General features: G+C 44.4%; 2 protein-coding genes across 7 annotated transcripts in view; both read left to right on the plus strand.

Moving 5' to 3' along the window:
- The window catches only part of AUTS2 (activator of transcription and developmental regulator AUTS2), a 658278-nt gene extending 648097 nt beyond the window's left edge, over positions 1 to 10181 (plus strand). For 5 of the 6 annotated variants that reach the window (XM_083479523.1, XM_083479525.1, XM_083479524.1 and 2 more), the window contains 3 exons: positions 1198 to 1281; positions 4306 to 4528; positions 5804 to 10181. In XM_083479523.1, the coding sequence (XP_083335649.1) occupies positions 1198 to 1281; positions 4306 to 4528; positions 5804 to 7040 (1544 nt within the window). In that variant the 3' untranslated portion in view covers positions 7041 to 10181. The remainder of the gene's footprint in view (positions 1 to 1197; positions 1282 to 4305; positions 4529 to 5803) is intronic. The other variant, XM_083479527.1, reaches the window with a different exon arrangement.
- Positions 1 to 17326, plus strand: part of GTF2IRD1 (GTF2I repeat domain containing 1) — a 1520245-nt gene that overhangs the window by 1179205 nt on the left and 323714 nt on the right. The gene's annotated exons all lie outside the window — the stretch shown is intronic.

Below are 17326 nucleotides of genomic sequence, written 5' to 3' on the forward strand. Positions count from 1 at the left end.
TGTCTGAGTGTCCAGCTATTTCCCTGCAATCCTAGTCCTGGAAATTCTGCTTCATCTTCTGCATTTCAGCCCTGCAGATACACTTCATGGGGGCGGGGGCATCTCGTGACATTCACATATTCAGGAGTGCTATTATATTTATATTATTTTCACGTTGTTCTTCAATTCGCAGTCATTTGGGCAGCACCTTAAAGAAGGGAGTGAAACAAAATACACTTTTTTAAAAAGAGCCAAAAGAGGAAAAAATACCCAGCAGGGGAAAAGAGGCAGGTGTGAGGATTATATATATCTGAAAGGCCAAAGGTTCCGTGCAGCTGCTGTAGGACTACAATTGCCCCTCTTTGGGAAAGAAAAAAATCATGAGGTTTGCCGGTAGAATCAATAGGAGAACCTTTGCCTGGTTTAAACGATCCCTGGAATCCCACCCTTCCTCCCCCTGCTCTATAATAAGGTCTGAAAGAGATTTTTGGGAGCATGTATGTGGAGGCAGAGAGGGAAGAAGTTTCTGTTGTGCAAGAGTAAATCCTTGTGCTAATGGAATGAGTGCGCTGGAAACTGCCCAGGGTTTGTTCCTGACTGTAGCTTATTGTTATGTGTGAACGAGGCCTTTGCTATTTAGTGAGAGTGCACACACACATTCCACTTTTGACATTTCAAAATCTGCTGTTCCTCCTGGGAAACAAGCAGAGTGGAACTCAAGGGATATAAGCATTATGAGACAATATTGGGTGGAACTGGGGAGAGGTCACTTCTTTCTTATATTGGGGGTTATGAGGCAGGACACTGGGATGAAAATAGGGCTTCCACCCTAAAGGAATCACCTACCCAAATTATCCATGGGTGACCCTGGGAAGAATGCTGTATCCACCTAAAGTTTACTTGGAATAGACCCATTGACCTATATTAACCATGTCCATCAATGTCAATGGGTCTATTCTTGAGTCGAGCTAGCATTGGATAGATCAGGCTTCCTCAACCTTGGCCTTCCAGATGTTTTTGGCCTACAACTCCCATGATCCCTAGCTAGCAGGACCAGTGGTCAGGGATGATGGGAACTGTAGTATCAAAACATCTGGAGGGCCGAGGTTGAGGAAGCCTGGGATAGATCATCGTGTTTTCTTTGTAACACACATCTAGCCACAAATGCTCCATCATAGGTAACGCCCTTCCCATTAGTCTCTTTCCATTTGGTTTCAGAGACATTTAATCGGCCCACGACGTTCACCAGCCTTGCAGCCGTGAGCGGCAATGCCTTCGGGGGACTCGGGAACCCTGCCGTTAGTGAGTAAATTCTCCCAGCTGTGGCTGTGTTTGGTTTGCATTATCATCAAGGATGCTAACCCATGGCTAATTGGTGTCCCCCCAAAAAAGAGAGGACTGCCTCTGTTTCTCAAAACCCTTGGGCCTCCTGAAACCCTCTTCCTTGGCCTAGTTCCCACAGGTATGGAGAACCTGAGTCTAGGGCAGGTATGAGGATCTTAATGGCCCTGCAGGCAGCGCTGGATTCTCAGCATCCTTGACCACCCTCTTGACCATGCTGGGTGAGCTGGTAGGAGTTGGGAGTCCAATAAGTTATAGAGTTATAGGCATAGGTTCCTCACTCCTGCAGCACTTCAGACTATATGTGGGGGGCTCAACATGCATGCATGCTCCTCTACACATACACAAGAAGTCTGCTGCACATAGAAAAGCAGCATGTTGTCCTTTCACTTGATATACTAGCCTTCTGTATGCATGGAGCATTCATTGACGTGATGTCTTGCCTGCAGTCTGAAGTAGTGAAATTTCAAATCGTATCGCTTATATAAAAATAATAATAACAACTGAAACTGGGTATACACATGAGAGTCATAAAATGTAAAAGAACTCACCATGTGCATTGGGGGAGCCATCACACCATAAAATCCCTTCATCAATAGTGCTGGCAAACAGTGGTCCCCAATTCACATGGTAAGTTGTACTAAATGTTAACAGGGGTAGGCTGGGTTTATTTATTTAAAGAAAACTCACCATAAAGAGAATTTTCAGAAGAGACATTACCCAAGGTAGGCTCTTTTCAGACATTGAAATGCACAGTTGAGTCCAACCAAGGCCTACTCAGAGTAGACTCATAGCCCCAAGTAGAGTGTGTTGAAGTAGCCCAGGAAAACAACTGAGGCCAAGCTATTCTGTTCTAGGATATACACCTCACTCAGTTTTGCATGCCAACCCTAGGATACCAAAGGGTGATTTTTTTCAAAGAAGGGGCAATCCCATTCTGGAGAAGAATTTGTGGACTTTGGATGCTCTTGCATTATTTCTGGTGAGCTGCTATATCTTGTTTTCAGGCCTGATCCAGTCAAATTTCACCTACATCCCCGGCCCCCAAACTATAAAGGTTCAAGTAATATAGCATATATAGCACTCCTGCTTTTATGAATGTTTTGTAAATTGTGGAAAGTTCTGGTACATTCACAAGCTACTAAAGTAAAAAGTGGTCATATTTAAAAGGGCTTTTATACAATGGGATTTGCTTGCAAATCATGCTAACCAACATAGAAATCCACAACTTTTGAAAAATAGGCTTTCATGTTTCTGAAAATTATGAGATGGAGACTGGAGGGTTGTTTCCAGTGTAGGCCATTGACAGGGCTAGAATTTGTTCTACTCCCTTGAGTTGGAAAACAAATTCTAGCAAGTGGTTGACTACATTGGTCTTGGATACAGTGTGGGCAAAAGAAACAGCTAGCTGAGAGAACCCAAAATCATGGAACAGGTGTTAAATTGGCTCATCTTTGACTCTGAAGAGACTCTGGATTTGGGTTTATACAAGGCCCCATCTGCACTATACATTTCAAGCAGTATCATACCACTTGAATCAACCATAGTCCCCCCCCCAAAAAAAAAAAAATCATGGGAACTTTAGTCTGTTAAGCATGCTGAGAGTTGTTAGGAGACTCCTATTCCCCCCACAGAGCTGTATTTCCCAGAGTTCCCTAGGAAAAGGGATTGATTTTTAATCATTCTGGAAACTGTAGCTCTATGAAGGGAATAGAGGTCTCCTAACAACTATCAGCACCCGTAATAGATTGCAATTCTCAGTTTTCCTTGGGGGAAGCCATGGCTGGTCCAATCTTGTTCCGAGTTTTCCACTGTCGTCTTCTTCTTGGTTTTGTTTTGTTTTGTTTGTCCTGATGGGCCTTTGCCTTGTATTACTCTGTTTGTGTCCTTTTTTCTGCCACTGCAGAGGTTTTTGTGATGAATGACCATTATGGTTGCTTATTTCTTAATGTATCTATTCCTTTGGTTTTCTCTAGTTGTGTCAGCTGCTCACTGTGAACAGAAAAGCCACAGTATAAGTGTTTGAAAACAAAGCGGAGTTCTAGCCAATGTTAATCCAACTCAGAGTAGACCAATTGAAAATATTGGGTATTGCTAACTTGGATCTACTCTGAATGAAGTTTAGTTGACTTGGCTGTTATCCACTGCAAGTCATGCAAAGAGCAGAACCATTGAAATTAACGACTAACCTAGCTCCATTCATTTCAGTGGAGCAGAAGTTAGTTGAGATAGCTCAGATGGTAGAGCATGAGACTCTTAAACTCAGGGTCATGGGTTCAAGCCCCATGTTGGGTGAAAGATTCCTGCACTGCAGGAGGTTGGACTAGATGATCCTTATGGTCCCTTCCGACTCTACAATTCTGTGATTCTGAATACACCCCAAATATTCCAACTGTACCAAATTATCGGAGGCCATATTTGGTTTCCAGTGTTTGTGTCACTAGTAAGTAAGGATGTCAGAGAATTCCAAGAAAAGCAAAAATTGCTGGAATTCACTTGTCCAGTCCCAGTGGAATTAATGGACATGACTAGCTTCAAGTCCATTAAGTCCTGTGGGTCTGAGTAGAACTTGATTAGGTACAACCCAATATGAAATCTGAAGACCGAAATGACCCAACCAGCCAAAATGATGGAGTATCTGGGCAAATAAGGCATCCAGAATGGATATAGGGACAATACCCATCTTACCTCCTTTCGGGTTAGGGTATTCCAAAGCTGATGTGCCACCCTCAAAAAGGCAGTCTCTTTCACAGATGCATAATGCACAAATAAGATTGAATGGCAAGTTGCCTTCCGAATGTGAGGATTACCCAATGCTAATGCTTATCTGTTAATCTCCTTTCCTTTTTCCAGCTCCCCAATATATGTATTCATTTTAAACTCTGAGTGCTGTAAAAATAAAAAAAAGGTTGGGTTTGATTGGTAAGTACCATCGACTGAGCATATTGCTTCTTCTTTTTTTCTTCCCCCCCTTCACCATTTCAGCGCCCAACACTATGTTCGGCCACAAGGATTGCCCCAGTATGCAGAGCTTTAGCAACCCACACGAGCCCTGGAACCGCCTGCACCGAACTCCTCCTTCGTTCCCGACCCCTCCGCCCTGGCTCAAGCCAGGTGAGCTGGAACGCAGTTCGTCTGCTGCAGCTCATGAGCGAGATAGAGATGTAGATAAAGGAGACTCTTCTCTTAGTAAAGATGACAAAGACAGGTATGAAAGAACACTTTTCTGAGCATCGTTGAGCGCAACGCCGGGGCAAGGAGCCGAGAGGCTTGTCATTCCTACTTATGCAACTACCAGGTCTTCCCAGAAGTTCCTTAATCATCGGCCACGCTGACTGGCTGCAGAGCCCTCTTCAGACATAGAACGGAACTGCAGCCATAGTATTGGCCCCCCTGATTGGCAGGCTCTGCGAGAAAACTCTGGATCAGTGGAGGCTGGTCCAAGAGGGCAAATAGGGCACTGTCCCAACAAGCTCAGGCTGCTCTGAGCCAGCTCCAACCTGCCTGCCCATCTACTTATAACCAGCCCAGGTGGTGATACTGCCATTCTCTCATGATCACCTCTTGCATGGGCATGTTTGATAGGGATGCAGGAGAGGGCCTTCTCAGTGGCTACTGCTAGGCTTACTAGCGGTAGCTCCTGCTTGTTGTAGGTGAAGACTGTTCCTTCAGGCTTTAGGGAACCAACTGCTTTTTTTAATTATACTATCTGTTTTTTAATAGATTTGTTTTGGCATTGTTTTAATTCCATTATAGTTTAATTACTTTTATCTATTATCTCCTGGGGTGGTGGGAAGAGGTAGGAGATGATAGATGATAGATAGATGATAGATAGATATGGACCACAACTCATTTGTAGAGCATCTGCTTTGCATGCAGAAGGTCCCACGTTCAGTCTGGAGAGCTTTTTGCAGTCACTGTGTAGACAATTCTGGGCTAAATGGACCCACCATATGACTAAGTTGAAAGGTAGCTTTCTATGTTCACAGTTAGCGTCCCACTGAAAACTAGTTACTGGGAGACATGTCAGATGGTTGACACCTGCCAATTGAACTTGTGAGAAAGTATCTGGCTGGATACTTTTGAAAACAGGATCCTGGACTAGATAGAAATTTTATCTTACACAGTAGGACTCTTCTTATAGAAAATATTGTTGTTGTCCTAGGACACAACAAAGTGTGTGTTGCCATCCTAACTCACTAACTCATTTGGACTTCTGAGTTGTCAACTCTACTGAAATTAAAGAAACTTCAGTGTATGGTAGGTGTGATGACAATTGATCCTTCAGATGTTGCTGAACTACAGCTCCCATCAGCCCTTGCAAGCATGGATGATGGAAGTTGTGGTTCAGCAATACCTGGAGGGCCAAAAGTTCTCCACACCTGGTGTATGCTATTGAGCAATGAGTTGCAAGCTTTGGGTTTAGACCTCTACTCTCTGTAATGTCCTGCAACAGATAACTGTTGTGCTTTCCTTCATCTAGGGAGAGTATAGAGAAAAGACACTCCAGCCATCCTTCTCCTGCACCTGTCCATTCTGTGAGCTCCCTTGGACATGGCCGTAGCTCAGCTGAGCAGATAAGGAGCCACCTGAACCCAGAGATACGGGAAAAAGAGAAACCCAAAGAGCGCGAGAGGGATCAGTCCGAACCTCGGAAAGATGTTAACGTTGATGAGCACAAGGCAAAGGACAACTATATTTCAGACAAAGAAAGTCTGACCCATGAGAGCAGGCCACTGGAAGAGTCTAAGCAATCATCTCGGGTACCGTCACCCTATACCAGGCCTGCTGTGGTGGAGAACACCAGACCTAACAGCACCTCTAGCCGAGATACCGAGAAAAAGAGTGAGCCTGCGTATGAGAGTCTGAAGAAATCCAGTGAAGTTAAAGTGAAGGAGGAAAGGAAGGAGGATCATGACATCCCACCTGAAGCTCCACAGACACACAGGCCGTCTGAACCACCACCACCACCACCAATGCCCACCTCCAATGTTCATCCAGGCCCTTTGGTGTCAATGCCCATGTCTGTGGGTGTCACCGGCATCCATCCCATGAACAATATCAGCGGTCTAGACAGGACTCGCATGATGACACCTTTTATGGGGATCAGCCCAATTCCAGGCAGCGAACGATTCCCTTACCCTTCCTTCCATTGGGACCCAATGAGGGATCCGTTGAGAGATCCCTACCGAGACTTGGATATCCACCGGAGAGACCCTTTGGGCAGAGAGTTTCTCCTGAGGAATGACCCATTGCACCGTCTTTCTGCACCGAGGTTATATGATGCAGAGAGGTCGTTCAGGGACAGAGAGCCACATGACTACAGTCACCATCACCACCCACTTTCAGTCGACCCTCGCCGTGAGCATGAAAGGGGGGCCCACCTGGATGAGAGGGAGAGGTTGCACATGCTCAGAGAGGACTATGAGCACGTACGGCTTCACTCTGTTCACCCTGCAGCTCTGGACGGCCATTTGCCTCACCCTAGCTTAATCACCCCAGGACTTCCAAGCATGCACTATCCCAGGGTCAGCCCCTCCTCAGGACTTCAGAATGGGATCCTCAATAAAAGCCCCCCGACGGCGGCTCTAAGTGCCCCTCCCCCTCTCATTTCGACTCTGGGACCTAGACCTAGCTCCCCACGCAGGACTACCCCTTTGTCGTCAGAAATGCGGGACAGACCACCCTCACACACACTCAAGGACATAGAAGCACGATAAGGCAAACAGAATCAGACCAGGAGAGGACATTTTGTTAAATGGAATGTCAGTGCAGATCTTCTTACTCAATAAATTTAGACTTTGGTTATGACCCAACTGTATAAAAATGTATAGACTCAATTGTGCAAATATATTTGTTGGTTTTTTTAAAAAATAATAATGGCGATGATATTATGTTGGGTTGTATATTATATGTTTTCAGAAACTTTAGGCAAAAAAGTTGATGCATTTTCTTTACGCCCCCCTAATTCTTTTCTATTGTTTTGAACCCCCACCCCACCCCCCACCAGGAGTAAGATGCTGCAAGTCAGTATCTTGGCTCTAAAAAAAGCAAAGTGCTCCCTCTTTTTTCTCCCCCTCCCCCCATGCTAAAATGATGAAAACTGTAGATCTTTCTTTTCCCTGCAAGATGTTTCCTCCTCCCCCCGCCCCCCCATATTACTTCATGGGTTAATGGGTCATTTATGCAAAATGGGTAAGATGAAAGCTTTACTTTGTAAATATGTAAATAGAAAGAAAGCTAAGTAACATAATACATTAATACTTCTTAAACTGTGCTCTTTGCAGACTTTTAATGGCGTGCAAGGCCACTGCTGAGTTGCCTGCAGCATTACTCTTGTTATATGACAGCTAAATCCCTTCAGCTATGCAATGAATTCTAGGGCTTTTCACAAAAGCCTCTTTTAAACTCAAAGGAGCCTTGTCAACAAACTCAACCACCCACTTAGAAGTCATACTTTCCCTGAACATACTTTTCTCACCTGCTTGCCACCTTTTTTGATGAAAAAAGTAAGCCATCCAAACTTCAGCAAACAGAACTTTAGTGTCAGCTGCTGCTGCTGCTGCTGCTGCTGCTGCTTATTACCACTTTTGTCTTGTGCTTTTCAGTTGCAAAGTGTTGTACAGTATTTGATCATGTCCGTCCTCCTTGTTGTAGCCCTACCCGGGTTACTAGGATTCACATTTTGCAAATCAGGAACTTGAGTCTGAGGCAAGGACTTGCTCAAAGCAACTTAATGAATCCATAGCCAGGCCAGGCCTGAACTCGTGTCTCCAAGAGCCAAAACCAAATTTCTGTCCATGGTTTTACGTTTTCTCTCTCTTGCTAAAGCCCTGTATCTTGCCCGGGAAGTCTCAAAAATGATTGTGCCTGCTTGTGTAAGGGTGCTACATCATGGCTCAGCTGTATGTGCAGTGATCTCTTAATTGAGGCCAGTGGGCAACTCCTTCAGTCCCTGATGTCACCTTCAAATTTCTGGTCCAACTATAGGGTTGCCAGAACTCTGAGACTAACATAACTCCATTCAGCAAATGAGGCATTTGACTTCATAGAGTGGTGCTGAGCAGTCACTACCTGTATATCCCACTGGCTGGTTTCTAATCACCTCCTGCTCTTCCCTGCCTGCCACTGCCTCTCCCAGATGGATGAAGCCATTTCCCAAAGGTGCTAAATTGCCAAACAACTCATGAGTTACTGGAAAAAGGGAGGGGTGTACTTCTTAACCACCACCAGTTGAACTTGAAGGAACGTTGAGACAGAGGGAATAGGAAAGAGATGTCTCAGATGCCCCAAGATATTGGGCCTTGTCCTGGTGACTCCATCCATTTTCTGAAATTAGCTGCACCTAGACTATAGTGATGACAAAGCACACCCACATTGGACCTTGCTCCCCAAAATGTGATGGTTTTAACCAGTGCTATTTTTCTAGAAAAAGAGGTGCCGTAACTCACCATGAACATCTCCCTCATTCTCTTGGAATGGCAATGGCACCCACTTGAGAGGTGCCGGAACTGAGTTCCTGTGAGTTCCCCCCCCCCCAAAAGCCCTGGTTTTAACAGTGTCCCAGGAACAGGCTGTAAAGAAAATAAACAATGGAACTAATGTTCTTGTTTCCTTTTGTTATATATTGTTACTTCTGGAAGCTCGTGGGCTTATTCTGCAGAGTGGCAGGCCATAAATAGGCAGCATGGTAACATTGATCTGATTTCTTTCTAAATGCAGTATTTATGAACCTGGCACCTAGGAATATGCACAGTATAATTTTTAACGCAGCTCCTTTTGGAAATGTCTGATTATTCTGGATTTCATTGGTGTTGTGGGGACTGAGGGGGGGCAGCCATTCATGCCTCTTGTTTTGGGTTGGATGCACATTTCCTCTCTTCCCATTTCCCCTGGTCAGCAGAAATCTGCTTCATTAAACAAGACATTTAGGCTGCAGTGATATATATGCTTACCTGGGAGTCCACCCCATTGAATTCAATGGGACTCACTTCTGAGTAGGCCTGTATGGATTGCACTGGCTTTTCAGAAACAATTGCACTGTATGTTGATACTTCTTTCTTGCACAATCAATTATTGGATTAGTTTATTCATTTCATTTTTTTATTTTTTTATTTTTGGTTGTAATTTCTGCTATTAGCTCAGCATGTTCTAACCACAGTGGCAATGGAACCACAAGATAAAAGATAAATATATATTAATTTTAAAGAATGGAAATTGTTTTAGCCTTTTTGAAAAACCTCTGTTTTCATAAGTTTTATTTTTTACGTTGTGTTCTGTTTTGAAATAATTTGGAGAGAATATGACTTTATCAGGAAGCTTACAATATCTTGTCTACTACTGGACTGTAAAAAAATATATATGTATGGAATAAAAAAAATAGTTCCATTGGTCTTCTAGTGTATTAAAGTGGTATCTCAAGTTGTTTTCCTGTTTGACAAAAAAGAAAAAGAGAAGTCTAATTACAGACAGCTGTTTCTAATGATCAGAATTCTATTTTAGTAGTCAACTAAAAAAGTTTTAGTTGTAAACTTCAGATTTTGTGAACTCCAGATGTTGTGCAGTGTTTTATAAAGAACAAGACAAAACGGACAAAAAAAAAGACGTAAGAAAATCCTGGGGCGGGGGGGATGTACACTGGCACTGTAGTGATAGCTTTCAGTATTGTAAAGAAATTGTTATATACAAATCTTTTTGCTGTTTCTCCTGTATGTAATAAAGTCCTTTCTAGATCCTATGTGAAAAGGAAACAAAAAATACAAAAAACCCTGAAGCGACATTCAATCCACAGCATGTTCCCTCATGAGCGAAGACTTGTGTAATGTAAATCTGTGCCATGTTATTAAAAAATGTGAACTAAACTGGTAGGCGCTTCTTTGTTTGGAGTGACCCTCAAGAGGAGGCCTAGGAAGGTTGGTGGGAGCCCATAGGATCTATTGACTCCGCCCATTCCCAGCTGTGGCTCTGCCCACTCCCAGTAGGCAGCTCCTGCCAGAACGTGACCATCAACAGAACTGAAGTCTTCCACTCCTGCTAGAGTGGTGTATTCAGACATGGGGAATAGTTGTTCTAGCATTCCTTTCACTCTGCAGTACCTGTTGTGTTATGGAATGGGCTTCTTGACTAATATATTGGCATGTCATGCTTCAATGTCTTTCTTCTTTTTTTAAAAAAAATATGCTTTATTGATTTTAAAAACAAAACCACACAAAACAATCAACAGAGGGGAAAAATCAATCCAAAATTGATACTTGTTATAGGTAACAAAATTATGATTAATTTCCACATGACTTCCATTCCCCTCATTGTGATTCCTAAGTTACATTTATTAACTACACACTTATCTTTATCTCTCCTAAGTTGTTTCAGTTATAATAATTTTATAAAGTTCTCTTATTTCATGCAGAAAGTCAATCCAGGCCTGTCAGAGAATTTATATTTTTACAATGTTCTTTTAGATAAACTCTGTATACGTCCCACTCTCTGTTAAATATTTAGGTCAGTGTCATCTTGGAGTCTTGCTGGTAGTCTTGCTAATTCTGCGTATTCTCACATTCTGTTCTGCCAGTCTAATTTGGATAGAGTGGAGTCTCCATCCCTTTGCGATTTGAATCCTAGCTGCTGCTATTGTTTACATAAAAATTCTCTATTCTCTGGAATTTCATTGTTCAGTATGCCTAGCAGAAGGCTTCAGGCTTCTTAGGAAAAGAACATTTAAACATTATTATTTAAGGTCATTATATATTGTTTCCCAAAATTCCCTGATTATTATTTTTTTGCAGTTCCACCACATGTGGATCATAGTGCCTTCTGCCTCCCTACATCTCCAACAAATGTTTGACCTAGATTTATACATTTTGGCCAGATTTGCAGGTGTTAAGTACCACCTGTAGAGCATTTTCATGAAATTCTCTTTTAAATCATAGTATGCAATGGATTTCAGATCATGTCATGCTTCAGTGTCTTTCACTTCAGTGAGTGTGGCATGACAAAGTCCTCGGTTGACAATGTTGCAACTTGCCCATCCCTTCCACACAGGCATTCTCCAATAACTCAGCCATGAAAATGGCAGGGAAGAACTGTATGCTGGCAGAGCACTCCCTTCCCCTTCACTCCCACGATTTCCCAAGTGAATGGGGCTGCAAACAAATTATTTCCAGAATCAACTCAACGTGGAAGCAAGTGCCAAACATCCAATATATTTTGCTAGATTTCCGGAAGTAGCTTCTACATGGTGCAACACCCCAAATATAATGTGAAAGACAACTTTGTGTGCTGGTCCCGGGGGCTAACTGAGAGGCGAGGTCTGAGTCCAGTCCGAGGTTGAGGGTCTGGTATGGAGGCTGTCCATCAAAGGCAAGGCGGGGTCCAAGGCAGGGAATCGGGTGAGGTCAGGAACTCTGGCAGAAGAACAGGACAGGGTGCAGGCAGGAACAGGCTACCAACAATGTTGCTCCCACAACCTGGGACTGGGGCTGACTGGCTTTTATCTGCCCCGAGGCATAGGGCGGCCCCGGTCCACTGGTGACTCGCCCCTCCTGGCCTGGAGTCGAGCACTCCTCCTGCGGGAACTTAGTTCCCTCCGCCTCTCTGCCCTGAGCCTCTGCAGCTCAGGAGAGGTTGGAGGGCTACCAGACCCAGAGGCAACCTCCTCTTCCCCTGACGGGGCTGAGAGTGGAGCACCTGCAGGTAATGGGTCCTCCCTCACCTCAGGGGCCAGAGCAGACTCAGCTGGTGCCTGCACCTGAGGATCCAGCACAGGTGAGGACCCTTCAGGCTCAGGCCCCAGCCCCGGCTCAGCTGCTTCTGGAGGCGGGGACTCCTGTGCAGGCTGGAATTCCTCAGGTTCAGCCTCTGAGTCTGAATCCCAGGCCATCACACCGTGGAAGAATAGGGAAATGGAAGAAATGGCTGCTGTACTCTTGTTTTCATAGCAGAAAATACGGTACTTGCTTATATTTTGGATGAGTGGTTTTTAACCAGTTCTCCGTTTTCATCTCAAGCTTTGGTGATGCTGAGGAAACGTCACATTCATCAGAGTACCTGCCAGTTTGGTAAGTGATTGCTTCATGAATCCCTGCTGTCTCTCTTTGATCTCCGACATTTTAAGCAATGCCAAGCCACTTTAAACAGACCTAACCAAGGTTGCCGGCTCCTCAGTTCATAGGGGCCCCGTATGCCATGTCAGGATGTTGAGTGGGCCTCCTCAATCCTCTGGAGAAGGTGGCGCCTCTAGCCCTGGCTTTCCTCCAAATAATCTTCAGAATTGTAGTATGTGAAAGGTGCTGGCTTGTTAGCAGCCCCCTCAGAGAGCTCCAATTCCCAGAGTTCCATGGGAAGAGGGAATGCTTGTTAAACCACTCTGAGGAATTGGAGCCATGTGAGGGGAAGACAGAGGTCTCCTAACAACACTCAGCAGGAAGGACAGGATATAAATTTAATTAATTTAATTTAATTAATGAATAACTAGTAAAGGGATTGCAGCTCGCAGGGTTCTTTGAGAAAGCCAAGGCTGATCAAAGTGGGAAGAAAGCCAGTGTGGTGTAGTGGTTAAGAGCGGTAGTCTCGTAATCTGGTGAACCGGGTTCCCGTCTCCGCTCCTCCACATGCAGCTGCTGGGTGACCTTGGGCTAGTCACACTTCTTTGAAGTCTCTCAGCCCCACTCACCTCACAGAGTGTTTGTTGTGGGGGAGGAAGGGAAAGGAAAATGTTAGCCGCTTTGAGACTCCTTCGGGTAGTGATAAAGCAGGATATCAAATCCAAACTCTTCTTCTATAACGTGGATGCTGTTAGGACAGTTTCTGCAACTTCTCCATGCAGAGAACCTGTTATTTGTTCTTCCTCTTGCTTCAAACATAGCTGAAGAAACCTTTAAGAATGATCTTTCTCTCTCTCAAGCCTGAGCTCATTCTGAGCTTTGGTCAGCCTGGTTTTCTCCCTGCGACTGCTGGCTATTCAAGAGAAATGAAGAAGCAAGAATTTAGAAAGAGGAATGCAAGCAGAGGCAAGGGAAGGACGACGTCTGACTCAAACACAGGTTACAAGCAGATTGTTCCCCTGATCTTTAAATCTTTGCTTTTACAAGCATAATAATGGTAACTTATTCCGCTGTCGCTCCAAAGATAAAACAATCATGTGCTCTTAGTAGTGCTTAAAATTTCACATCGTCATGTGGAAAGAAGTTGACGTCCCAGGAACTCCTGATCAAAGCAATAGCGTTATTTGGCTCGGACTGAGGAGACAGCTCCATTGACAGGGAAGTTCATGTTGATGGTTTAATTGTTGTGGGAGCAAGAGAAGGAAGAGGGAGAAATGGTGAACCATGCTGCAGCCACCAGGGAACAGACTTTCTAAATTAAAGACATTTTCTGAAAGGGAGCTGTCTTTCTCTAAAATAAGCAAATAAATACATGGCTTGGGAGGCCAGTGAAATCTCCATTGCTGGTGCTCAGAGATACATCCGTGATATTACTAACCACTGCCATAATTGTCAGCATTGAGGTTCATACTTCCAAAAGCTACTGCAGGTGTACATCTGAATGCAGAGTTGACACATCAGGTTCAGATGACGTACCATCTCTCTTGTGTTTCTTCAGCATTCTTCTGTCCACATTCTGCTTTCACAGAGTCCCATCGATATGTGGGTTGAAAGAGAAACAATGTGGTGCAGTGGTTAGAGTGTTGAACAAGGACTGGGGAGACCCGGCATCAAAGAAATTTACCGTGGGAAGAGACCTCAAAGGTCCAATACAGGTAGCCCCATTGCTGCTCTGGAATCCCTGGTGGTTGGCTTAACAAAGGACAGCCCAGTAACTCCTGAAGTTCAAATCTCAACTCAGTCATGAAACTCTCTTAGTGACCTTGGACCAATCACTTAGCAGAATAGCAGTCATATTCAATGTTCTGTGTTCGCGGGTGCAAGAGCCCTTGTACTAGAAAATAGCAGGGTTTAAAGGATGTGCAACAAAGAAGTATAATGCAACCGTTGTGCTAGCAAAAACTTCTTGTACAACAACTGGTTCTTGTTGTGCAGTCTGTTGAATATCAATGTATTTTGTGAGTGGACCCTATGACACCTTCTCAAAATTCATAATATGCCCACAGGCCCCAAAATGTTGGTGACCCCGGACTAAACCCTTATGGTTGTATCCAACTGACAGGAGTGAGCCAGCAGTAAATCACACCTTTGACGATGAAGGTAACTCTTTATTTGCAAGAACAGGATCTGCACAGACTTGGCAGAGTGTTAGGCCTAATGAGCTCAGGAACTCACCCCCAGGAGGTCATGTCCTCATAGATTAGACTCCTATGCCTCTTCACAAGCCTGACCCATCCCTATCTCTTGGCCTCCCTCCTCTCCTCTCCTCCTTTGTTTAGACTGAGAGAAGGCACATAGAGAGATCACCTCGCAACACTCCTTAATACCCATTGCAAGGGGTTACATGTCCCTTTATGAACTCAAAGCTCCTTCCCGAAGAGGTGCAGATTCATTATTAATTATCATCACCATCATTACTGTTTATTAATTACCTACCCTTAACCTTAATATTCCAGGGTGGGACGTGTGTGAGAGAGAAATCCCTTAGTAACCAATAAACTCTTAACTACCTATATTTAAACGAATTGTTTAAAACAGTCTAAATGTTTACAACTGCACTAGGACCCATGAAATCAAATTAAAACCCAGCTTCCTCTGACACACTTATGCATTGAAAAGCATCTCATAGGCAAACACTGTTTCATAAAGAAATGCCTAAAATAAAATAGGTGTGTTAATGAATAATGACCTCAAGCTGATTTCTGAGGAGAATATTTAAAAAGAGTGCAGCCTGTTGGCTTCTAATATCCCACCAAAGATTGCCAGGTGACTCTTAATTCATCATGAGCCACAGACCACCTGAATGTGGGAAAACCACTTAAGGGACCTTAGGCAAGAGTTTCAGGTGAGCCAAACATTAAGCTCTCCCTTGCTCATCTGCACCCTTCTATTTCAATAATAAGTTGCTTTCTACCATCTCAGACCATTTGTCCACCAGGTTTAGCATAAGCTATGCTCACTTCCATCAGCTCCCCAGGATGAGTGGCTGCAACATTTCCCATCATCCATTCCTTCATAGCCAGTGTTGGCTCATGACTGTTAGGACTTGTACAGCGGACTGCAGGGAGTCCAATGGTAGGTGGAATCTGTGCCAGTTAATTCTAGTTTTGTCCCCATTGTCTCCATGGTTGAGTTCTGCAAGGGCAACACGGCAGACGAAGGAGGAGAAAGTTGGCAGTCTGGACCAGTTGCAAAGGCGAGGTGGGCAGGTCAGGGCTGGCTTGGGGGCAAACTGAATTTGGTGGGGCAATTGCCTTAAAGGAGCAGCCTCCACTGCTAACAGCAATACGATATGCATATCTTTCAGCCACAATTTCTTAGGTAAGGGGAAGCACCCAGTGCCACAAACTGTTTTATTTCTCTTTACAGATATGAGCTGCTATGCTTTAGTGAAGCCGCTAGATGGTGGTGGTGCAAAGATTTCAAATCCTAGCATGCAAGGTGTTTAATCTGAGAAGGAGGAAAGAGTGGCGTTATCCCCAGTGGGTTCAAGTGCAGTGCTCACTTAAGCTAAATTGCAATACAAGTCTGATAGTTAATTGGAACAGTTTGGGAAACCCCAGTTGGGGGTGAGGGTTCTAGAGTTGCTACCCTTTCTGTTTTAACAGGTGCAAAAGAGCAAGGACAAATATCTGCATCTCCACTTTAGGGAATAATTCTGTCCAGTGCTTTTAATGGTACAGATTTGGAGGCAAAGTCTCTCTCTCTCTCTCTCTCTCTCTCTCTCTCTCTCTCTCCCCCCTCCTGTTGATCTGTGCTTTGTGGGTGCATTGCATTCCACCATCTCGTTAATTCAAAAGGGGTTCATTGCATTGACATCAGTCCAGTTATTCTGGTGCACATAGAAACATTTTGATGTACACTCTATGCGGTACATAGGCGCCGACTCCATGGGGCCTGAGGGGGCCCGAGCCCCCTCAAAAATTCGTTTGGGGGGCTCCGCCCCCCCAATAATCTCGGGCGCCCCTCCAGCAGAGTGCTACCGCCACCCCTCCCCCAGCCCAAAATGCACAGGGTCGGGCTGCATGCCTCCTGCCCTCCCTCCCGAGCAAAAGCTCCACCCAATTTCCTTCGGAGCTGATTAATAGGCACAGCACGCTCTCCCCTATTCGCTCACGAGGAGGCGGCGCCGCTTTATCTGCATATTCATGAGCTTATTTATTATTCATGAGCTTTCGTGGGCTCCCCCAATATTTTTTATAAGTCGGCGCCCCTGATGCGGTATAAAGTGGTACCACAGTTTACAAACTTCATCCGTTCTGGAAGTTGGTTCTTAAACAGAAACCATTCTTAAACCAAGACGCGCTTTCCCTAACAAGGCCTCCCACCACCGGTGCCCTTCCACCATTTGGCTTCCATTCATAGACCGAGGTAAAGTTCTCAAACCAAGACACTATTTCCGGTTTTGTGGAGTTTGTAAACCGAATAGCTAATAAACCGGACTGTTCTTCAACCAAGGTACCACTGTACTTTTAATATCCCAGGGCAGCATCTTAAACACATTTATTGTCCCTATGCCTACAGAGCAAGCTTGAAGGACAGTCATAGTCATGGCTTTCTCCCAAGAATCCTGGGAACTGTCATTCGCTGAGGGTGCTGAGAATTGTTAGGTGACCCCCTTTCCTCTCACTGAGTTACAATTCTCAGAGTTGTTTATGAATCAATCCGTCTCTCCAGGGAACTTTGGACATTAGAGCTGAGCAGGATTTAATACTTATGTCGATATTTCACCTCCTCTCTCTGCCAGCATTGTGTGTGGGAGTCTTAAAAGGGGAGGGAGTGTCTTAAGTGGGGAAGGAGTGGCATTTCATGATGGTTTTTATGCTGATTTATGTGTTGGCATAGTTGTTTGCATTGTGTTAATATGTTGTTAATTTTATTCTAAAATTGTTGAACCACTGCAGTAT

This window comes from Podarcis liolepis (genome assembly GCF_965112155.1).
Source record: "Podarcis liolepis genome assembly, chromosome: 16".
NCBI lineage: Eukaryota > Metazoa > Chordata > Lepidosauria > Squamata > Lacertidae > Podarcis > Podarcis liolepis.